Consider the following 25,358-nt stretch of genomic DNA (forward strand, 5'->3'; position numbering starts at 1 on the left):
TTGTGATACTGTGTACCGCCACAAAGTCAGGGTTCAGAGTACACGGCTACAGTTGTTTATGGATTTTTCCCTAGAATCTAACTAATAATTGTTTGCAGGACTCCTGGAATGTTGTGGAAACCACAAATGTCTCTCCTTAATTTTTTGGCAGGATGTTTACAAGTAGCCAATCCAAGAGCATTATTCATTTCTCCGTGCTATTGATTGGATGCTGCTCTGTAACCATCTCCAGCAGATGCACCAGCATTCCCGCAAAAGAGGTTGCTGCATCACCTGCAGCTCTCAAGTGTTCTGTTTTGTTCTTCTCAATGCCCTAAGATCCGTAACACACCACAAAAAGGTGCTGCGCCTTCTTTTATTATTATTTTTTAAATATTTACTGGAGAGCAACAATACTTCCACGTTATGGTAACAAACGAAAACAAAACACATCAGTTACAAGAATATTAAAATATAAAACAGTGATAAGTCACCATGAAACTTACAAAACCTCTATATAGAGAACTAGAAACTATGGAGAAATTAAACATTTCGAGAAACATTTTAAGGCAAAACATTTAAAGATAACAATTTTTTATGAAAATCCAAAAGACTTGACATCACTGAATCAATTTTGAAAAGGAAGAAAAAACTTTGGAAGGCTAACATGACAGTGTTTCCAAAATTAATGTACATTTATAATATTTTAATTTCTAGATCAGTTTTTCACACTAGGGAGATAATACAATGCTTTCACATATGAGTTGGACTTGTAAGTATGACTCAAGTGGTATCTATTTACCTATGAAGTCTCCAGTTTATCCTTTTTATGGCTAAATAATAGTCTTTTGTAGGAAAAAAAAACTTTTTTTTAATCTATTCCTTGGTCGGTGGGTATTTGCGTTGTTTCCAAGACTCTGCTTTTGTAAACTGTGCTGCTATAAACACGGGTGTCCATATATCACTGTGACCTGCACCTTCTAAGGCTTCTGGCAATGAATCTAAGCACCAGAAGAAGTTTAAGACACTTGAAGAGAAGGTTGAATAACTGTACAGCATTTTTATTAAATTAAATTATTACAGGACTCACTTTCAGGAAGATGGTGGAGTGGTGAACAGCAGAAAAACAGCCTCTCCAAGACTCGGTGTCCAGATGCTGTAATCTGGCAACATGAGGAAGAGGAGGAGAAAGGTGGGTCCCCAGGACCCAGTACCAAGGTAAGAAGTGAGAAATGAAGCCCACAGGAAAAATGAAGAGCAAGATCTCAGTGCAGAAGAAGAAGGTGGTACGTGGCACCTTCTCCCCGGCTCACTGCGTGAAAAGGTAGCTGGAACTTTCAGACACATACATGGTGAATACTGGTGACCCCGGAAGCCTCCAGGGTGGAGCGGAGAAGTGGACACAGCGGACTGCAGTGCCGGTGAGTTACTCAGATCCAGACATCCCTCAGGATAGGGACTAACTGAGCTCAGAGAGCAGAGCAGCTTTCAGCTGGCTCCACCAAGCGGCTCTCAGCGTCAGGGTGAGGTGAACCGAGTTCAGACGGGCAGGAAGCACAGAGTGTGTGCAGGCTGAGGCAGGGTCCCAGCCTCACAGCCAGAAAGCAGCCTGCATGTCCGCGGAACGAAAGGTCCAGCTCGCAGGGGTTATCCAGTGCCCCACCTAACTCTACAGCTGGCTCGCTGGGATTAATCAATCAGATCAAGGCTCTGTCTATGAGTGACAACAGAGACACACTTGGAACTGGACTTTTGTCTCTTTTTCTTTTTTTCTTTTCCTGCTTTTTTTTTGGGGGGGGGGTGTTTTTTTTGTTTGTTTAGTTTTGTCTTATTTTTTACCATTTGTTCTTACTTTTACATGTTTGAATGTTATTTCTAATTTTGCTGTTACCGTTCTGTTGTTTTGACTTCTTTCCCTTCTGTCTTCTTCACCAGTCTCCCAAAGTTTATATTACCTTTCTTTCTCCTCCAGCCTTGCTTCTAATCTCTCCTTCTCCTCCTATTTCTTTGCTTTTCCACCCAATCCCCTATAAATTTTCTCACCCGAGGGCCATATTGAAGGCATATTTAGTATACACAATTGTCTGACTTGCTTTAGATTTTGTTATAGAACCACAAATCTAGTTCATACAGTAAAAGCTGGCAAATTGATAGTTGCCACAGTTTGTAATTTTCTGGGCTGTGCTGGATACTGCTGTTATTGCTGACTGCACTACGTTAGCCACGGGACGTAACTGTTCTCATCGGCAAGACCGAGACTGCCTGAGGGTCGTAAACAGCACTTTAGGTCTGTGCCAAACAAGAGGCCAGGCCAAATAGACAGCAACTTCCTGTCCCTAACAAACTGAAGAGGTAGGATCTTAAAATGAACTCAAAACTCAAAAGCTGGCTGTACCTGGAAGACATCTCTGAAAACCTCTCATCTCCTGGGTAAGTGTCCTACATCCTAGCAATAAAGCTACCTGCCATAAGCAGTATACAAGCATCAACCCAGGAATTAAACTAAAGTAAATAAATAAAAATAGACACTTAAGCAAGATGCAAACCCAGACTTCCAGCTCACAAAAAGCAAACCCAAGGGGCAATGCAGTGAAACAATTTGAAAGCCATCCACCTGTCCTCTCTGAAGAACAGCAGTGTAGTATCAACACAGATGAGGCTCTAGAAAAAAAACAAATCAGAAATAATTTCTTAGACAACTACAGAGATACCAACCATAATGATAGAAATGGTCAGTGACTCTAGAGCAGATACATAAAAAATAGAAGAACTTAGGAAAATGACGGAAACCAAAAATCCCCAATAAGGAAAGAAATGGAATCCATGAAACAGATTCAAACAGAGATATCCAGGAGATTAAAATTCTATTCAAAGCAAAAAGAGCCAAGGTGACAAAGGATATCAGATATAGAAGACAGCATTGCAGTTAGCAATCATAAAAAGAAAGATTTCTTAAAAATACTGAGGGACCACAAAGATCAGTCTAAGAGTTGCTGTATGATGTAAGGAAGAATATTCAAACTGATCAGAGCAAGAAAAAAAGAGCACAACTGTCATTAAGTAACTGCTCACAGAAGTCAGGGCAGAAAACTTTCCACACAGGGAAAAGAATTTGACATACAGTTAAGTGAAGCATATACAACTCCAATTAGCCATGACCAAAAGAAAATCTACACCACGCGTATAATAATCAAGATCGCAGAAATTCAACATACAAACAGAATATTAGAAACTGTTAAGAGAAGCAAAAAAAACAAATTACCTATAAAAGAAATCACAGCAGAATTCTCAACATGAACTTTTAAATCAAGGAGGGCTTGGAGTAAAGTATTTCTAGCCTTAAAAGAAGACAATCTCCAACCAAAATTGATGTACACTGCAACACTATCTTTTACAATTGATGGGAAAATGTGATACTTCCATGACAAAGAACACTGAAAAAATTCATTGGCCACCAAAACTGCACTCCAAAATGTTCTGAAGGATGTTACAGAAAGAGATAAAAAGGACTATAACTCCAACACAATGAATCCCAGGCAAGGCCAGTAATTACACAGAAGGGGAAAAACTGGGAACCAACAACAGAAAAATAACATAAGGATAAATTGACACATAGCACTTATAACCAGTAATATTAATGGTCTCAACTCATCAATCGAAACAAACAGGCAGAAGGGAAGCAAGAAGCAAGATCCAGCAATATGCTAGATAAAAAACAATATAATTCAAAAATAAATTCATAGGCTGAAAGTCAAAGCATGGCAAACAGTGCTCCATACAACAGCAACCCAGAAAGAAGCAGGAGTAAGTAGCTATTCTATTACAGATGAAGTGGATTTTAACCAAGGCTAATTAAGAGATGAAGGTCACTACAACCTTATAAAGGGAGCAATTCAAGAAAAATAGGTAACAATCAAAAACGTATGTGTAACAAATACCAGCACGTGAAACAATATAAAACGAATACTAACAGACATGAAAAACCAAATAAGCACTAATACAATTGCAGAGGAGACCTCAATACCCCACAAAAATACATCAACTAGACAAAAAAATTAACAAAGAAATGAACTGAAGCAAACCTGTGAGCAAACGGACTCAGTAGCCATCCCACCGCATCAGAATACACTTCTCAGGTACACATAGGACATTCTCCAAAATAGGTACATACCAGCTCATAAAGCATACTTAATTAAATGCAAAGGAACCAAAATTATTCCATGCATATTATCAGAACATAGTGTAATGAAATTGAAAAGTAATGACAAAAGAAACCACAAGAACTTAATGAATGCATAAAAATTAAATAACACCTTCCTGAACAACCGATGGGTCACAGATGAAACTAAAGAAGAAATCAGACAGTTTCTGCAGTTAAATAATTAATGACAATACAACATACTGGAACTTATGCTATAAACTTATATCATTGAATTCCCAAGTCAGAAAAACACAGCAAACTCAAATAAACAACCCAATGTTGAAACTCAAGCTTCTAGAAAATCAGCGAGTCAAAGCCAAAGCTCACACAAGGGAGAAAGTTAACACAAATCAATGTAATGGCAACTGTCTTAGTTACTTTTTGCTTGTTGCTAAGACAAAATACCTGAAGCCCAAAGTTGGGAAAGGAAAGGTTTATTTCTTACAGTTTTTGGAGGTTTCAGTCCACACTTAGTTGGCTCCAAGGCAGGCGGGCATGGCTGGGCTGCAGTTCATGGCAGGTGCAAACAGCAAACAGGAACCAGCAAAGAACAAGACACACCTTCTTCCTGCCATTACATCACATCCTGACTCCACCCCTATGTGGGTGGAGCACTGACACCATCAATCCAAGCACTAGACAATGAACCATCACAAATGAACAATGCAAACTCATGAGGCCTAGAGGACACAGACATAAACCATGACAGAGACCTAGTAACAATACAAAAGGATCAGTGAAATGAAGAGGTGACTCTTTGAAAGATTAAATAAAATTTAATCTTAGCCAATCTTAACAAATGATTGAACACTGACACTTAACAAATGATTGAAGACTGAATGAAGATTGAACTCTATACATTTAGGAATAAAAAGGTGAAATCACGATGGAGCCTGCAGAAATCCAGCAGATCATCTACACCTATTTCAAGAACCTGTATTCTAATAAGATGGAAAACACAGAAGAAATGGGCAAATTCATAGATACATATGAAGTACCAAAGCTGAATCAAGAAGATGTAAAAATTTTAAATAAAACAGTATCAGTTAATGACACTGAAGATGTAATTAAAAATCTATTAACACAGAAAAGCCTGGGCCCTGATGGATGCACTGCTGAACTCTACAAAAAACTTAGAAAGACCTAATGCCACTATTCTTCTAGTGAAATTTAAAGGAAACAACTCCCAAAGTCACTCCTGGAAGCAAGCATTAGCCTGATACCAAAACCAGAGAAAGATGGAACCAAAAATGAAAACTACAGGTCAGTCTCCCTAATGAGCACAAAAGCAAAAATATCTCAGTAAGATACTGGCAAACAAAATACAGCAAATCATCAACTAGATTACACACCAAGACCAAGTGGCATTCATCCTAGGGAGGCAGGGATGATTCAACATACCCAAACCAAAAATGTAATACACCATATGAACAGAGCCAAGGACAAAAACCACAGAATTGACTCAATAAATGCAGAAAGAGCATTTGACAAAGCCCAACACCCATTCATATAAAAATCCTACAAAAGCTTAGAATGGATGGTCTTCACCTCAATCTGACAAACAGCCATCTATAACAAACCATGAGTTAACATCACACTAAATAAACAAAACCTGAAAACTTTCACTCTAAAATCAAGAACAAGAGAAGGATGTCCACAGGATGTCACCACTCTTATGTAACAGAGTTCTGGAAACACTGGCCAGAGCAATTAGACAAGAAAAGGAAATAAAAGTAATAAGGAAAGGAAAGGAAGAAGTTATCATTTTTGCAGATGATACTCTACACAGAAGACCCCAGAAATTTCACCAGAAGACTTCCAGATATAATAACCAAATTTGGTAGTGTATACAGATACAAAGTCAACACTCAAAATTCAACAGCATTCCTGTACACAAATAACAGAGAGAAAAATGAAGGAATCAAACTTTCACAATAACATTCCAAAAAAAAATCAATCTACCAAAGGAAGTAAAAGACCTTTACATTAAAAATCAAAGTACTCTGAAAAAGGAGATTGAAGAGGACTTCAGCAAATGGCAAGATATTCTTGAGTAAGAAGAACCAATACAGGACAAATGGCCATACTTCCACAACTGTTACATAAATTTAATGCAATCCCAATCAAAATACCAAGAGCATATCTTTCAGAATTAGAGAAAACAATCCTGCAATTCGTTTTGAACCAGAAGAAATCTAGAATAGCAAAAGCAATTCTGGACAACAAAGGCAAGGCAGGAGACATCACAATTCCTGACTAGAAATTATACTACACAGCTATTGGGGGGGGGGGGGGACAGGCCTGAGGATCAATGGAATAGATTAGAATTTGTAAAAACAACTCCAAACATGCTCAGCCACCCTACCTTTGACAAAGGATCCAAACACCCTCACTGGAAGAAATATAGCTTTTCTAACAAATGATGCTGAAAAAACTGGCTTCCCACATGCAGAAGAATAAAACTAGACCAGTATCTTCCACTATGCACTAAACTAAAATTCAAATGGATCAAAGATCTAAACATTAAAACAGAAAACAATAAATCTGTTGCAAGATAGAACAACTCTTAAAGACTGTGGTGTAGGCGAAGACTTTATGAATAAAATCCCAATCACATAGGAACTATCACATAGAATCAACAACAGGAGCTATCACAAAGAATCAATTTTTTCCCTAATTTTTCTCTCAGTTAGTTTGGCAACAAAGACAAGGCAGAGAGTATCAAAAGCCCCAACTTGAAATTATATTACACAGCCACTGAGATAAAAACAGCATGGTAATGGTAACACACACACACACACACACACACACAAAAAAAAAAAAAAAAAAAAAGACCTGAGGATCAATTAAACAGATGAGAACATGCAGAAACAACTCCAAACACACTCAGATACCTCATCTTTGACAAAGGTGCCCAACACATTCACCAGAAGAAAGATAGCCACTTTAATAAATGGTACTAGAAAAGGTGGCTTCCCACATGTCAGAGACCAAAACTAGACACATCTTTCACCATGCACTAAACTAAAATCAAAATGAATCAGATCTAAATGTGGAAAGGGAAACATAAAATCTTCTAAAACGCATAGGTGTGGGCAGATTTCATGAGCAAAACCTGAACTGCTCAAGAAATACTACAAACAACCAACAACTGGAATCCTACCTTATTAAAGCGTTTGCACAGCTAAAGAAACCATCAACAGAGTAGAGACAACCCAGAGTGTGGGAAGAAGCTTCTGCCAGTTGTTCCCACACCAAGGACTAATATCTAGAAATACAAAGAACTTTTAAAAATTCAGACTCCCTCCCCCACATTTAACAACCCAATCCAAAAACGGGGATCTGAAATGAATACATACTTCTCAGATGAAGAAAGAAAGCAAAAATACATGAAAAAAATGTTCAACATTGCTGGTCACTCAAGAGATACAAATTAAAACAAAGCTGAGATTCCATCTCACTTCAGAAAAAATTACTATCATCAAGAGTCAACCAATAACAAATCCTGGAGGAGCTGTGGGGAAAAATTCCTTCTACCCTATTGGTAGGAGGATAAACTGGTGCAACCACTATGGAAATCAGTGTGGAGATTCTTGAAAACACTAGGACCTGAAGTTCCATTCAACCCATTATTCCTCTTCTTGGTATCTTTCTGGTATCTTCTTGGTATCTTTCTGAAAGAATTAAAAGCATCATACCATAGTGATACACACATACCCACGTTTATAGCAGCACATTTTGCAATAGCTAAATCTTGGAATCAATACAAATGCCCATCAACTGATAAATGGATAAAGATGTGGGCTTTTTTTAATATAACAGAGTATTACTCAGACAAAAAAGATAAACTTGAGACATTTCTGGGTAAATGGAAACATCCTGAGACTATATTCTTACATGGAATAAATCAGAAAAACAATTAAATATCACACTGTCTTTGTTATGGGAAACCTAAAGTGCGTATAAGGACCAAAATGTATAACTGATATTGGGGAATGGGAAGAAACTGTTCAAATGGGAAGGGGAATAATGGAGGGAGAAAGGAAGGGAGAAGGAAAAGATGTAAACAGAGCTCTTAAAAATAAGGAAGGGAAGAGGGGCTTGCAGGGAGAGAAGGGTAATGGGGAAAAAAGAAGAATCAAGATAGATCACGCACAAATATAAATTCCCTATGATGAATGTGGTCATTATGTATATCTAAATGCACCAATAAAAAATTAAAGTACAATATACAGCATTTTATTAAATTACATAATCGCAGGAGATACGGCATATTTAGAGTTTAAACTTTAAAAAAAGGCATTTAAAGCCATTTTTCTGACCATATTTGAAACTTGCAGTTTTTCACAATTCACAATTCACAGGTACTCCAGGAACACAACCCTGTGACATTCGGGGGTCCGGAGTAAACATAAAATTTAAATACCATGTTTTGTGAACTCACATAGCAACAAGGAAAATCATTACATAAGGGGTTCACAAAGGAATTACAGTGCATGGTTATGAAGAAAAACCACACGGGAAGGAGAGAGCAGAAGAAGTAACAGTAACTACTAGAAAGAAACAGTGAACACAGTGGCAAAGCCTTCTACGCTAAGTAGTTATTCATCAAATATAAATGAAGTAAACTCTCTAATAAAAAGATACAGAGTGACTCCATGTGTTTTAGAACCCCAAGAACCAAAATATGCTATCTACAAGCCTTCAGAGCCAGGCATGGTAGAGTACATCTATAATTCCAGCACTCGGGAAGCTAAGAGGTCCAAAAGCGGAGTAGCCTTGTTAACTTAGCAGCATAGCTGGATAGTGAGGTCCTGCATCAACATTAAAAATCAAATTACAAAAAAAGCTAGACACAACTCTACGTGAAGGTTTTTAAGCCCCTGCCCCTGTGTGTTAAATCCTCAGTACCACAAAAAAAAAGACTAGAGACAAAGACAGAGAGACAGAAACAGAGACAAAATCAGAGTCAGACAGACAGACAGAAACAGACAGTGAGAGACAGAGACTCAACTTGACTCACTACACAAATTAAAAGCAAAGCAGAAGTTATTTTATGCCTGTAGTAACAAGCTCAAGGCAAGCCAGGGCAGTTAGCAAGGCCCATCTATCTTTAAAAATAAAAAAAGTTGGAGACACAGCTCAGTGGCACAGAGCCTGCCTGGCAAGCACAAGGTCTAAGTTTGACTGTCAGTACCAAAATAAAAATAAAACAAACAACAAGATAGCAACACAGCAATGATAAAATGCTATTACCCTACTTCCAGTGATGGCTAAAACAAAAAAAAAAAAAAAAAAAAAAAGAAAAGAAAAGAAATTCACTAACTGGAGGAGACTCTGCCCTGGTGCCACCAACACCAGGTACCTCCAACTGCAACCCCCATAAGCAAAGAAGAGGCCAACTTGCACACACAGTGCCACCAACACTGGGTGCCTGACACACTGACCCATGCAATGAAGAAGAGGACACACCCCACCACCACTGCTGAAACCCCTATGAAAAGGCGGCCCCACCCGCCCACTGCACCACCAACACCACCAGGGGCCTCGGGCTGTGAGATTCACAGGACAGGAGAGCCCCTGAAGTATCAAATCCAGTTAACTTTGCACCTCAGTCTCGGCACAGGGTTTCAGAGGTGACAGTCAAGCAACCAGCCTGAGGACGAGTTCAATAATGATAGCCCTGCCCCGAGACCGAGACCAAGTGAGAGACAGGTCTGGGAGACAGGCTTGGAGAGGTGACAGCTGGACAGAGACCTGCGGAGAGCCCTGAGAAGCTCACCTCAGACCAGGACGATCACAGGTCCTACATTCAGTGGAGCAAGTCCAGATTTGGAGGGTGACGCTCCAGCGGTGGTGGATCTGAAGGAAATGGCATTGAGTCCACACATCTATCTGAGTTCTTCCAACACAGAGCAATACATCTGCAAAAACAAGTCGCCTGGGCCAGTGCTGTCGGTCAATATCCGGGTGGCCTAGGGTCTATACTAAAATCACAGCTCTCTTTGCCTAGGTTACGGATAGTTCATGTGTGGTTCTCAGGGTTTGTCGCTATCCAGTTTATAGTTCATGTTATTGTTGTTGCTGACTTTACTACTACAGTCAAGGAAACACTGGTGTTGCTACCAATTGGTTTTCTCAATAAGCCAATATCTGAACTGCCTAGTGCTTATAAACAATACTCCAGCCCACTCCCCAAGAAATGGACACTTGGCCAAAGAAGCTGCAAACCCAGCACAGCAAACAAACAAAAAACCAGAAACGTGAAAAGACAGAGCAACAAAATGCCCCCAACTCAGGGGGAATCCAAGGGAGAAAAATGTAACTAACACCACAGAAATATCTACAGGGTATCAAGAGAAGTAGCCAAACAGTTCGGTAAGGTACATGGTGAATTCAAGGAAGGCATCACTAAACAGGTAATGATCCTCACGAAATAAAGGATCACCAAGTCTAGAGAAGACACTAACAAAAAAACTAGCAGTGCTAAGCAAAGACATCCGAAACATAAATACCCAGCACAGAAAAGGACAGGAATACACGGAAAAGGTCCAAACCCACGACACTACAAATATAACAGGAAGTGGGAGCAGCGGAAGCAATTATGTGATGTCAGAGTGTGAGATCTAAAGTCAGCGCTAACGCTAACGGTCACTAAGGAGGGGTAAATTCACAACAATTAAAGAACACGAAAAATGAATCCAACAGGGAGGTGTCACACTAAGTAATATAAGAGAAACTGGAATTAACGAAAAATCAAAACAAAGAGCATAAAAAGCCTGTTTACAGAAGAAATAACAGAAAGCTTTTCATTCATGGAACAAGAATTTACAATACAGATAATGAGGAACACAGAGCCCTGAATAGCCATGATGGGGAAAAGAGCAAATAAACACACCTCCATTTACCACCATTAACCACAGAACCAAATACCAGAAATCTAACACAAGAACAGAATCGTAAAAGTTACTAGACGAAAATAACAACTCACCTATAAAGAAAAACTCATCAGAATTACAATAGTCTTATCAACACAAAACTTGCTGGCAAGAAGAGAGTTTGGAATGATGCATTTCAAGCCCTAAAAGAGAAAAAATTCCAACCCATACTGATCTATCCCGAAAAATTATCTTTCAAAACTGATAGACAAATAAGATATTCCCTTGATAATGAGTACTCCCCCCCCCAAAAAAATCACAACCACCAAAACAACACTACAAAAAATTCTCAAGGCTATTCAAGAAAGAAAGAGATACAGACGCTCACAGTACCAAAATATCCAACAAAATGAATGTACCAGGTGTGATAGGAATTGAGTAAAGTGTAAGTGAGAAAAAAAGAAAAACATAACAGGTGAATATTGTCAATGACAGGAACGAGTCAATACCTATCAATTATAACTATCAATACGAATGGATTCAATTTGCCAATCAATTAAAAACAGATTACCAGAATAGATCAAAAAATAAAATCCAACAGTAGGCTGGTAACAAGAAACATATTTAATATATAAAGAAATTCATAACACCAAAAATCAAAGGATGGTAAACAATATTCCATGCAACAGGAACCCAGAAAAAAAGCAGGAATAGGTATCCTCTTTTTCAGACAAAGTGAGCTTAAAGCCAAAACTGATGAAAAGAGGTAAAGGGCATTACATATTGATTAGTGGAACTATTCAACAAGGAGAGATAACAATTATAAACATACACACCATATACCATAAACATATAAACCAAATCACAGTACATTACACCAAACCAGGGTGTACCCAATCTCATAAAATAAATACTAGTGGACATAAAAGATACAAATATCAATATAAGGGGGCCCTCAATACTCCACTATTATAAATAGATCAATTAAACAAAAAATCAGCAGGGACATATCACAATGGAACTAAACCTCTCTACAAATAGACAATACATATAGAAAATGTTCTACCCAACAACAGAATATATATACTTCATGCAGCACAGCACATTGAACATTTTTCAAAATAGATCACATACTATCTAATATAGCACACTTAAATAATCCAAAAGACTCAACATTATCTCATACATATTATGAGATCACAGTGCAATGAAACTAGAAATCAATAGCAAAAGAAATCACAGAAACTATGGCAACATGAAAATTAAACAACACACTCTTAAATAACCAATGGATCATGGGAGAAATCAAGAAATAAGACATTACCAGAATCAAATAATGCCACTACAACAGACCAGAACTTACAGGACACATAAAAGTGGTCACACAAGGAAAGTTTTATAGCTATCAACAAAATAGACAAAACATTACTGAATCTTACCAAAAAAAGGAAAAGACACAAATGAATGCAATAAAAAATCAAACAAGGTAAAATCACAGCAGACATCACCAAAATACAGAAAATTACAGTGGATCTTTGACTTACAAACCCAGTTTGTTCCAAGGGCTGGTTGTAACTGAGGCTGTCAATTGAGGGCTCAGGTCCTCTACACAGCCTTCAAAGTTTCTCTCCTGAATACAGGGAGATCTCAGCATTCTTAGAGAGACATTGGCCCAGGATTTCTCAACTAACCTTGCACAGGAAAGAATGTGGTAATGTTCCTTCTGGAATTCTTTAATGGTTAATTCTGTATCTGAGACCATCCAGAAGCACAAGTAGCCAACATTTAAGTCATAACTCCAGATTTCAGTAGTAAGTTTAAACTAAAATTCTGGTCAGAACCCAAGTTGTTTGTTTGTCAGTCCAGTCACAACTTGAGGGTCCACTGTATTAGCAACTGCTTCACAAACCTGTATGCCAAAAACTGGAGAATTCAGAAGAAATGGAGAGATTCGTGGATACAGATGAATTACTAAAACTGAAGCAAGACCTAAAAATCTCAATCATCCAAAAATTGAAACAGTAACAAAAAATCCTACCAAGAAAAATCCAAGATCTAATAATGGATTCAGAGCTGAATTCCCTAAGAATTTCAGGGAAGATTTAACACCGGTACTTTTCAAACTCTTTAATGAAACTGAGAAGGAAGGAGTTCTTCCAAAAACCATTTCTGGAAGCCAGCATCAAGGATTACAGAACCAGAAAAGGTCCCAACAAAAAAAAAACTGTATGCCATGTATTACTTTTGTAATAAAAGAATTGCTTTTCAAATTAGAAATAGTTAATTAATAGCTAAATAAATAAAAGAGCTACATAAAAAGTCAAAGAAGAAACAGAAGACTTGAACAGCACAAGAAGTGCAGCCAGCAGACACTCGCAGAACATTCTATCCGGCAGCAGCAGGACACAGGTTCCCCGGAACAGATCACGTGTTAGGTCACGAAACAGGGCCTAATTAAATGTGAAAGGCCAAAATTACAAGTATCTTTCCAACCACAATACAATGAAAGCAGAACTCTAATGTGGAAGAAAATCTGAAAACTTTACATACCTTTTGAAATTGAACAATGTAAATAAATAGTTATAACACTCTTATTGTATGCAGTCTTCCCTTCTCAGCTGGCATAAGTTGTTTAAAAAGAAACTGTAGCTAAATAAAAGACACACTTTTTTGGGAGACAAATCTCACTAAGTTGCCTGTGTTGACTCTGAACTTGTGATCCTACTGTCTCAGCCTCCCGAAGAGCTAGTATTACAGGAAACATCACACCTGCCTTGTCACAAATATTAAAGAACTGAAATTCAACAGATTATGGACTCTGCCAGAACTTAGTTAAATCAGACAACAGTAATAGGAAGAGATGAGAAAACTTTCCACATATTTAGAAATTAAACACTAGATTTCTAAGTAACTCATAGGTCAAAAGAAAAAAAAATAAGCAAGAAAAGTAAAATATATTTTAAAATGAAAAATTAAAATATATGAGTCCCACATATTTTATAGGATAAAGGAAAGCTGAGCTTTGAGTGAAATTTATAGCTTTAAATGCTTTAAGCATCAGAAAAGTCTTGAGCTGGGTGGGCAGGGTGGGGTGCTTGCCTGTAATCCATAATCCCAGTACTTGCCAGACTGAAACAAACAGGAGGATCACTGTGGGTTTGTGGGCTACAAAAGTGAGTTCAAGGCCAGCACAGACTTCAAAGTGAGGCCCTTAAAATCAAAAACAAAAACAAGTCTAGAACAATGATATCAGCTTCTATTTTAAAAAGCTGAAAAAAAGATCAGCAAATTAAACTCACAGTGGAAGGAAGGTAATAGTAAAACCAGGGGTATAAAATCAATAAAACAAAACCAACCAAACATGGAAAACAATGAGCCAATCTAGGTCTTTGAAAAGACTACAAATAATAAACCTCTAGCTAGATCTATCAAAGAAAGAGAAAATACACATTTTTAACACCAGGTATAAAAAGGTACATGTCAAAAAAGAAACCACACTGCCCATTCCCAAGACAGTATAAGTTACTAGCAGGTAAAATTGCCTGACAGCCTGCAGACTGACAAAGTTCTTGCACCTAGGAGATCTCTAACAAACAGGATCTAGGAGGAGAAACACACACCAAAGCCTTTGTGGAAAAAGCTGAGCAATGCAGAGGGAGAAGAAAGCAGAGACGGCCCATTTCCATGGCAAAACAGCTAAGACCAGGTGGGAACACAGTCGGTCATCGCAGGGGTGCACAGCCCTGAACAGCAGCAGCCGTTTCTCAGATGATGAAGTAAAGCACAGAGGGAACATGGAGAAACCCAAACTCCATTTGGGAGGAGGAAGGGGTGCTCATGGAGAGAACGGCGTCCAGCCGGTGACATCTGGAGAAACTGGATTCCCCGGAATATTCAGCCAGTGAGGACTGCAGAAGGGGCCTGCCTCTGCACTAAGGGTACAGCTCCCCGTGCCACCCAGGTGGGCAGGCTCACAGCGACACCGCCTGGAAGACTGCCACTAAAAGCCAGCCTCCGCGGCTCCTCACGCCTGAGTCTGCTCCTTGGTTCTGGGCAAGTAAACTCCTTCCTTTCAGTACATTACTGCAGATCCGCCAGAGACAAAAACGGTAAGGAATATTATTTTCTTAAAAGGCTTCTCAACTAAGTAGGACCAGAACCTGGTAAATTTATGTAAATATATTGTGAATATTAAAATATAGGTAACATTATTTGAGGATGAAAGACGGAAGGCCTCCCGACAAACCCAGGACAAGGACAGGGTGTCCCGCAGCACTTCTCCGTCCAGCATTGCACTTGCCGTCCTGGCCTGTGTGACACAAATGTAACAAATGTGGGTTAAAAACACGTCACTATGCCTTTACTCACAGATGACATGAATACACATGGAAAAATTTCTAAGAAACCAACAAAAATAGATGATGGAAATTAAAAGTGAATTCAGTGTGATCACAAGAGACCAATATAAAAAATTATGTATCTGTGTGCAAAGTATGAGCGATGAGAACTAAATAACACTGTCAAGAGAAATTAAAGAGAATCTAAAGGGCGGGAGAATGCATCACCTTCACACACGTCAGACTGTGAAACGGCAAACCCATGAAACTGATCTCTAGAGTCCAGGCAGCTCCAGCGGGACTTTCTGTAGAAACTGATAAGCTGAATCCAAACGTCCCGGAAACGTGTCTGAAATGAAAAGCTCTGAAAAGAACCGACGACAAAGGGGAAGCCAAGCGCTGCCTGACTCCAGGCTTTATTCCAAAGACACAAAACTGAGGCGGACAGTGTGACGCAGGCCAACGGAGCGTCTAGAACAGATGTCGGGATGGGACTGTATTAAGTGAAGTGAGAATGCGAGGTGACACGGAGTGCTCAAGGCTTAGCTGCAGTGGCCCAATGAATCATTTGTCAAAGCTCATTGATATGTATACAATCTAACGAATGCTTAAAATGTATTTTATTGCATGCAAATTACACATACTAAAGACGATGTAAAAATATTAGAAACAGATGACCCTGCAAAGCCTCTTGCAGCTATAGGTGGGGCTTTTGCAGAGGTGGCGGGATCTCGAATGTGTGACTCTGGGACTGACTCGTGGCGCAGTGCAGAATGAAGGGCAGCAGGACTGCCCGCTCTGGGTAAGCCGGGTAAGAGACAGGGATGGAGAGAGCAATGGTCAGCCTTGCTGTGGCGTCACCTGCTGCCTGCCACGCACTGTTCTCCTCTGCGATGCCCGTCTGCTGTGCCACCTACTGCGGAGCCAGCCAGGGCCGGCCTGAAACCTCTACAAGCTGTGAGCTAGCTAACCTTCCTCCGTTTGCGGGCGATCCGGGAACTGAGGGAGAACTGAGGCCTGACTGACCTCCTCGTGAGCATGAAGGGAAAAACCAGCACAGCTGAGATCGGTAGTTTGCCTGGACATGTACTAATGGATAACAGGAAGCAGACCACAATCTTTTGCCGCTCTAATTGCTTGTATACACATCTGAGTGATTAAAAGTGAGATGAAACAGATGCTCAGGCACTCTGTCCACTAAAGGCAAGAGCCCCTGGGCACCGCATTCCAAATTAACTCTGTCTCTTTTTGTCTTTCATCCTCCTCGTACCCCCAATTAGATGACAAACTAGCACCCTGGGTCCTGACATTCCTTAACTTGTGCGTGTTGGCTGTTCTGTCTCAGCAATGAGAGGAAAGTAACTAAGACACGGTCTGAAAGAAAATTAAAATTTTTAAGAACTCATAACAGGTCAGATACTGAGTTCTGGACGTTTGATTCTCATAACCATCATCTAAGGTAGAAACGACCAGACTTGAATGCTTGAAGAAATGCTGGACTACGGCACACCCCACTTACAGGGATTCAAGACTCAAGCCTAAGTGCATCACTTTTGTCCCTGATGCTATTCCTGCCATCCTTGATTATGTATGTCTTCCTCATAAAAATTTTCACAAACAGTTTTTCCTACTGAAACCATGGTTTTTAAAGAGTCACTTGATTTTTTAGCTAAGATAAATCAACTTAAAATAGAGGACAAGAAAAATTATGAACCTAAATAATACATAAACTGAACAATGATAGGCCTAACCAACCACTACGTACTGAATACCTCAAATTACATTATACAAAGATGCTTAGAGCTGGGGATATAATCCAGGGGTAGAGTACATGGCTAGGATGTGCAACCCCAGCACCTCAAAAACAAAAACTTGATTATTATACTAAGCACTTAGTATTTAAATGCCTTTAAAATCATGAAGAGAAGGATAAGTAAATTATTTTTTCTTTTTTCAGTATTATGCATTGAACCAAGAGCCTTTACACTAAGGTACATCCCCAGCCTTTTTATCTTTTTTTCCATTTACAGACAAGCTCTAGCTAAACTGCACAGGCTGGAGCCAAACTTGCAATCCTCCTGCCTTAGTCTTCCAAAGTGCTAGGGTTAGTCATATATCTATATGCTAAGTAAATTCTAGGTAAATTTTAATCTTTCAAGCATCACAAAGCAGATTAATGATAAATCTGTTATTCTCTTCAGTGGTAGAATTCTCACACTAGAAATTCATATAATCCCCAATGGTTTAATTTAAAAGTTTTTCACTTCACCTGAAGCAAAACCAATACACATTCAAGAGAACCATAAGGAATTTTTTCCCCAAGCTAGCAATATGGAACAACGTACTCCTGCAGGATGATACTGCCTAGGAAGATGGGCAGCAGCCGTGAGCTACCCAGTCAGCCATGCACGTCATCAGGAGGATAACCAACGCTATCCATACGCCCTGCAGTGGACTCTGCTGCTAATCTCTGCTGTCGGGTAGGGAAGGTCCATTAAATGCACTCTGGAAACTCAGGTCTGGCTGTCTGTCAGCCCACACTCTGGGAGGCAGAGGAAGAACCGCAAGTTCCAGCCTCGCCTGGGCAACTTAGCCAAACCCTGTCTGAAAGTTTAAAAATAAATAAAAATTTTTAAAGGGAAGACTGGGCTGTAGCTCAGTGTTCAACACCCAGTAGAGTCAAAAATATTTTTAATTTATGGTGAATTTATTGGGGCAAAACCTATCATAAATTCCTCTCATTATAGACTTTTAACCTGTAAAATGTTATACCAAGTACTATTTGGTTGAACTATCTGTTATCCAGTGAAAAATAAAATTCTAAGCTGGGCATGGTGGTGTATGCATGAAGTTCCAGTGACTTGAGAGGCTGAGACAGAAGAATCACTTGAGTCCACAAGTTTAAGACAAGCCTGGGTAACTAGAAAGATTTATATCTCAAAAAGAAAAAAGATAAATAAAAAAGAACAAAATTATTGTCAGGTGTGATGGCACACACCTATAATCCCAGCATGTAGGGAGGCTGAGGCAGGAGGATCACAGAAACTCAGATTGTCTCAAAACATAAATTATAAAGGCCTAGGAATGTTGCTCATCGAGAAAGCATCCCTGGGTTAATCCCCTACTATCTGCCAAAACAAACAAACAAAAACTCTTAAATTCAAAAAGTTAACTAAAAAAATTAATTCAAAAATTAACTAAAAAAGTTAAGAAAAATAACCACATATCATAATACAAATCTTTATTATCATAAATACCACAAAATGTCTAAAAATTTTTAAGGGAGGCACAATAGAAAACTGAGGAAAAAATTTCACATTCAAGAAGGAAGGGACCAATCCCAGTGTCACACACCTGTAACCCCAGCACTTGGGAGGCTGAGGAAGGAGGATCTAGAGTTCAAAGCCAGTCTGAACTACACAGTGAGTTCCAGGCCGGCTTGAACCGTGTCTCAAAAAAAAAACAGTGCTAGGAAAGGCCTCCTTAACACTGCAAGACAGAGAACGTAAAGGTGAGAAATAAACATGCATATATACTTTTGTTCTAAATTAACACTACTTTGTATAGAAATCACATTATTACTAATTCATGAAGACAAAACATACTTACAGTTATGTGAACACTGAGGAATTATCATTGCAATGTTGAAATATTCAAAACAAATTCCACATCGCAGCAAATCATCTACTGTCTGAAATGCAAAATTACATATACATTTAGGATGACACTAGAATTGGAACACTCATCATGGAATCTTTTTCTATCCCCTACAAATAAGCAAACTTCTTTGCCAGATACATATATTCAAAAGCTAACTCCAGACAACATATGAAGAATCTTGACAGAGAAAAAAAAATCTCATGTAACCCTTCAAATCTCAAGATACTCAAATTGTTTTCAACACAATGATACTGCAGTTCCTGTGCCTTACTCTTAGTCGTTTACAAAACATTTCTGTATTTCTGCTCTATTGTTTATTTACTGCTGGTTCTTACACGAACTCTCCTCCTCTTCAGACCCAGCCCCAGGCCTGCGTTACCTGAGGTTAAAGGAACCAGTAATCACTGTCACTACATATGTTAAGAACCAAATCAGAAGCTACTAAAGGCAAACATTAGGAATCATCCAGTCAAGGGAAGCAGAGCACTAGCCTAGTATGTATGAGGTTATGGGCTTGATCTCCAGCATGCACCATCACAAGAAAAAAAAAAGTCAGAAATTATGTAGTTAAAACCTTTACTTCACAAATAACGACCCTGGTTTCTGCCACAGGCATGAGTGAAGCCGTGAAGCCGAGACTGACTTCCTGTCTTCCCACTCTGGCAGTCAGCACTTCCTGCCCGGTGTACCACCCAGCAGAATCAGATGGGAGTCCTGGAAACTGCAGGGTCAGGGACAGCAGAGGAGGCAGAGTGGATCAACTGGAAAGTCAGACACGTGCGTCAACCTATGATGCAGCCTAAACTGAAAGGGATCTATTCTTACAACCCGAAAGCTTTTACAATCATTTAAGTCAGTATATGCAGTCTACGTGATCTGCAAAGCTTCCTCCAAAAGGAAGAGCTGGGGGCTCACGGGCGTGGCTCAGAGGAACAGCATTTGCCTAGCATGCGCAGTGCCCTGGATTCCATCCCCAGCACTGCAAAAGAAAAGGGGAAGGGATAGAATGGACCTTGTTTTTATCATATATAGTAAGGAGATTCTAGAAAAATATACAATAAAATAACGAGCAAGGGTGACTAGCGATCTGGGAACTGGAGACATGAGGGGCTCTGTGGAAGGCAGACTGACTTTTTATACTATGGGGGTTTTTTTTTAACTATATAAATCTATTACCTAAATTATAACATATGCTAAAAAACTAATGTCATTAATTGTCTATATGATGAAATATTATGTAACCATTAAAATGTTTTCAAAGACTAATGCTAGAATGGTATGGCTTGTGTCTGGATTTCCCCCAAAGCCTCCTACAGTCATGGGAGGAGGCTTCTAGAGTTTGTGACTGATTCCTGGTCCAATGCTGGGGTTATAGGTGAGAGTGTGACATCCACCCTGGGCGGGGAGCCTGCACACAATGTAAGAGAGGGAAAGAGTCTTCTTTAGGCTCTCGTTGCTTTTGCTGTCTTAAAAGATTATAAACAATTCCTTTAAAAACAAATTCCCAACTTAAAAAAACAAAGATTATAAATAATTCCAGACATCAAAGACTTTAGATGGGTCACAAATTAGAAATTGTAGGTTCTGATTCAGATTTTATTTGATATGCAAACCCCAGTCACAGCTGCTTCCAGTGCTTTGGCCCTAGAGGAAACAAAAAATTAGACAAAAAATTGGGAGATGGTGGGGGAATGGCTTCCCAATCTTAGGACTCCGTGATCTAATCTGAGCTAAATGTGGGCTCATTACGCTCTTTGGTGGAAGTTCACTAAATATTCTCCAGCAGTGAACACTATATTCAGAGCTGTGGAGAGATGCCAAGGTCAGCAAAGACACAGAACCTTCCTCTAAAGAACACTAGGAGATGTGGAAATAAATAAAATATGCATAAACCTACACGCAGGAGCTCTACAGGGCACAGAGTTCTTCCACTTCCTTTATCCAACTCAATCTTCATGACAACAAACAAAAGGAGAAGCACTTAACATGCTAAGTTCTTAAAATAACAATAAAGACATATTAATTAAATGTTTACTACATTCTAGATACTTTCCATCAATTAGAAAATAATTTCTGAGCACTCAATTTGTGCCCGCAGTGTTAAACACAATAAATTAGCCAGGAGGCTGTCTACCCACATACCTAACTCCATTAAGCAACTTTCTTAACTGTTTGTTTTTGTTTCTAGTTGGAGGAAATACAGTCTTGGGGCTGAGGATTTAGCTCAGCGGCATAAGCGCCTGCCTTGCAAGCAGGCAGTCGTGGGTTCGATCCCTAGTACCGATAAAAAGGAAAAAAGACAAAAAAAAAAAAAAAAAAAAGGAAATACAATCTTAAGAGGATAAAAAAAAAAAGTGATCCAAGGCCACACAGTAAGAGAAAAAGACCAGATTCAACCCAGTCCATGGAATTCAAATCTATGCTCTTCACTGTATCTTGATGCTAAGATCACAAGGTCAAAACCACAGCTTTTCTGCCTGTATCTTACCACAATGTTAGCTTTTCATCATAGATAAATCTTATGTCCCCAAACAGTGCCCCTAATCAAAGCAGGAAGAACAAGCCTTTACCCTCTCCCAAGGCCTTTCACTTAATTCTCAAAGTTGTTTCAAGAGTTAGGGTAGGCAACAGATATTATCATCCCCAAGTTTTAAAAAAAAAGGAGGAAAAGGGGAAAGTTATCCAGTCACAAATGGGGGTGGGGGGCAGAAATCACAGCAACAAGAAAAAACAAGAAAATGATTCTTTCCCAGCACAGCAAAATACACCTGCTTCTGAGCAAACCTAGCGGGAATCCAGGGATCACAAAATCCAAAAATGGAAACTGGTATGCCCTGTCAAAAACAGAAAGGCAGTGGTGGACGCCTATAATCCCAGCATTCTAGGAGGCCAAAGCAGGAGGACTGAAAATTCAAGCCCCACCTGGACAACGTACCGACCTAGAGTGCCTATCTCAAAATAAAAAATAAAAGTGGGGAGGGAGACTGGAAATGTAGCTCAATTCAAAGGCCCTGGGTTCAATTCCCAGCATAAAAATTTAAAAAGGCAAGCCAAAATGCACAAATGTTCGGTAGGGCCGGGTGTAGTGGGGCACACCTAATAATCCCAGCACTGAATAGGCTGAGGAAGAACTGCCACAAGTTCAAGGGCAGCCTGTGCTACAAAGTGAGCTCAAGGCCATCCTGACCTATGTAGCAAAAGCCTGTCTCAAAAAGACAGACAAAAGTTGCGCGAATAAAATGCAATAAAATGAACTAATGCTGATCCGAAGTCTCGACCTCCTTTTAAAAGCAAGCGAGACAAGCAGCTGTCAGACGAGTTAGGACATGTCGAGGAGGAATGGGGGCAGTATGTTAGGACAAACGGGCCTTCACACAGTAATTAGGAGAAATGAAAGATCATGTAAAGCAGACTATCTCCTTTGCTAGGTGATTTTTAAAGTACTGCTTGATACAGTGGCCGCCAAAATGTGGCCCAGTGTCACTACATAGTGTCTGTGACCTCCATACTCAGGGTTATCTGTACACTGTTTAGTTTTTCTGATAACAATGTTCCTGCTGTGACTGACCCTCAGAATTCCCCCTTCCGGAACACAGCCAAGGATCCGTTCCCGTTACTTCGCAAGGGAAGGAAAGAGAGCTTTTACTAAGCTGCTGGCAAAAGACACGGCAAGGCCGCGCACCCCGATTCTGCCGGCCGCTCAGCCAGGTCCTTTCTCCACCCCAGGTGCAGTGGGATTCCCACGCACACCCCGACCCCCCAAAGTCTCCGGGACACTCACCCTCATGACTGCCAGACCCGGAGGCCACCGAGGCTCATCCAGGGGTTCCATGATCGCCCAGGAGGATACCGGGGACCCACTGGCCTCCTGCGCGGGACTCCACTCGAAATTCCCCGCGCTGATGTTCACGTCAGCAGCCCGCGACGCCTGAGACGAGCGCGGAGCCTGCGGGGAGTTGTAGTGCGCAGGTGGAGCGCAGGCGAAGGTGCGGCACTGCGCATGCGCAGGACTTCCGCGCTGCCGATCTGGGCCGAAGTGGTGGTTTTTAAATCCCACAGCAGGTTGCCTATTAAGAAAAGACAACCAGGAAACAAATAAAATTTAGGCCTTGCCAAATGTTTCAGAATCTCGACTGATGCCTCCTCTTTCGCATTGCCTTCCCTGATCGCTACAATCTGGCCTGCTCTGAGCAGTTTATCTGTTCTTTTTCTTATCTTTCATTTTGAGACAGTGTCTCTCCAAGTAACCCAGACTGGACCAACTTGAAATGTCAGGATTACAGGTGTGCTCCACCTCGTCCAACTACAGAAAGTGTTTTTATTCCTGTGCACTTGCTTGACCTATTCACTTATTCAGACTCACCACTTGAGGAGTGAGATACAGATTCCTAGCCCTGGGCACCCTGCCAGTAAGAAGTATTTGAATTCAAGCACTCTGGCTGGAGAGTACACATCAAGTACTACAGAATAAGAACCTTATCGTATGGTTTATTCCCATTTTATACATGTAAGAACTGAGACTCATTCAAAATCAGTTTTGTAACTGGCAATGCTGAGGCTTGAACCCAGGTCTTTAAAAACCCGGGATCAGAGGGTATCACCCCCTGACACTTAGGAATAACTGAACCAAAAGGGTATGCAGGCAGGGCCAGGCCTGAGAATCCCAGGTTACCTAGTAGGGCCAGGATAGGAAGAGAGGAGTGGAGGGCCAGATGCCCCTATGGCTTTGTCCAGTTAGACAGGGCACGAGATGAACTCCAGGCTGAGGGATGGCCCGGGAAGGTTCTGGCTTCAGAGGGTGGAGCGGCGAGCAAGACACAGTGAGAGTAAGATGCGGCCCCAGCCTGCATGCAGTTACTGAAAGAGTTTTGGCCCGGACAGGACACTGTAGCAGGCAGAACCAAGGAGCGCCATCTCCCCCACCCCTAGGAATTTACCTATGGCGCCAAAGGAGTGCCAATGGGCTGCCCGTGCATCACTAATGCCCCTTAGGTTCCACCCCAAACCGAGGTTACTTATATGCCTCCACTCCACGTGTTCCACGGAGAGATCGCTCGCCCCAGGGGATCGGGGGTGTCTCTCCCCACATTCTCAAAATAAAGGTCATTTATATTTCATACCTATTTTCTTTTCAACCCCCGCAACCCCCCACGATTCTATCAGTTACTCTTCTGTGTAACTAGTAGACCACACTGTAGTTAGGTTTAAGGTGCCAAATGGCTGGGAGGCTGAACGAGGAAGTGGAAAAGGAGAGAAAGAATGGAGGAGGGTCAGGCCCAGTGGCACCTGTCTGTAATCCCAGCTGCTCTGGAGGCTGAGTCAGGAGATTTTCATGTATGAAGTCAGCCTGAGCCCCAGTCCCAAAATGAAACAAAAAGGGCCCGGGCCGCAGCACTGTGGTAGAGCTTTACCTGGTATGTGCGAGGGCCTGGGTGCGGTCACCAGTACTGCCAAACAAAAGAGCAAAGGAAGAATGGGGAAAGAAGGAGACAGTGGCAGGGAGGGAAATACATCCTCCTCATTCAACCATGAGGACAGAGTCAGCAGGAACCAAGCCACTGCCTCCGGGGCCACGCCATTCACCTTTGAGTCCTGGCCGCCAAGTGGTGGGTGAGGCAGACAGTGTTGAGTCACCAGATGAGCTCACTTTACCTCGATCTCTCGCTCCCTGACAAAACTTGCTTCAGGTGTTCCGCAGGCGGCTGTTCCCGAGGCCCTGGGAAGGAGCACTCCGGGTACAAGCACGGGCTGAACGTCCGCTTTGAGCTCTGAACAAAGCATTGCTCTCACCCTCCCGGAGGACTTCACCCTCCCTGGAGCAAACACTGTTCCAGGGACATTCCCTTCTGCAGATCGATATGGAGCTGTACTTCCTTATTCCAGAGTGAAAACAAAATGTTCATGTTTTTAAAAAAGACCGGTGCTCAGCAGAATCTCCTGAATGCTTAGCAACAGTGAGAATCCAGGTTGGAGTAGCAGGATAAAACACAAGAAGTCCAGCAAATGTGAACTTCAGGTATAAAGGAACAATTTTTAAGTACAGTGTGACCCAAATATTGCTTACAAAACGAAACTAAAAAATTAGTCCTTGTTCACCTGAATTTCAGCTTTCTCACTGGGTGTCTTGGGTTTTTGCCTGCCAGACTGGACACTACCTCTGAGGGCAGCACTGTCCCCTCTGTGTGTGCACCTGGTCAGGCGTAGCCATAGGGCATCCCGTGGCCTTCTCCCCTCTGGAAGAGAAGGGCTCCACTTCCTGTGGCCCTCTGGGACCTCTGGGACCCTCCTCGTTCAGTTAGGGAA

The 25,358-nt window shown here is 40.8% G+C and overlaps 1 protein-coding gene across 4 annotated transcripts in view; it reads right to left on the reverse strand.

The window, feature by feature from the left end:
- The window catches only part of Rad18 (RAD18 E3 ubiquitin protein ligase), a 126,077-nt gene extending 101,304 nt beyond the window's left edge, over positions 1-24,773 (reverse strand). The window contains exons 1-3 of one of the 4 annotated variants that reach the window (XM_013146332.3): positions 24,639-24,773; positions 22,837-23,122; positions 19,005-19,086 (exon numbers count right to left, since the gene is read on the reverse strand). In XM_013146332.3, the coding sequence (XP_013001786.1) occupies positions 19,005-19,086; positions 22,837-22,887 (133 nt within the window). In that variant the 5' untranslated portion in view covers positions 22,888-23,122; positions 24,639-24,773. Of the gene's footprint in view, positions 1-19,004; positions 19,087-22,836; positions 23,123-24,466 lie in introns of all 4 variants that reach the window. The other 3 variants (XM_063225190.1, XM_063225189.1, XM_063225188.1) reach the window with 3 other exon arrangements.
- Positions 24,774-25,358: the final 585 nt, after the last annotated feature.

The sequence above is a fragment of the Cavia porcellus genome, unplaced genomic scaffold, assembly GCF_034190915.1.
Source record: "Cavia porcellus strain 051 isolate PalLab524CR breed Dunkin Hartley unplaced genomic scaffold, mCavPor4.1 scaffold_15, whole genome shotgun sequence".
NCBI classification, from domain to species: Eukaryota; Metazoa; Chordata; class Mammalia; order Rodentia; family Caviidae; genus Cavia; species Cavia porcellus.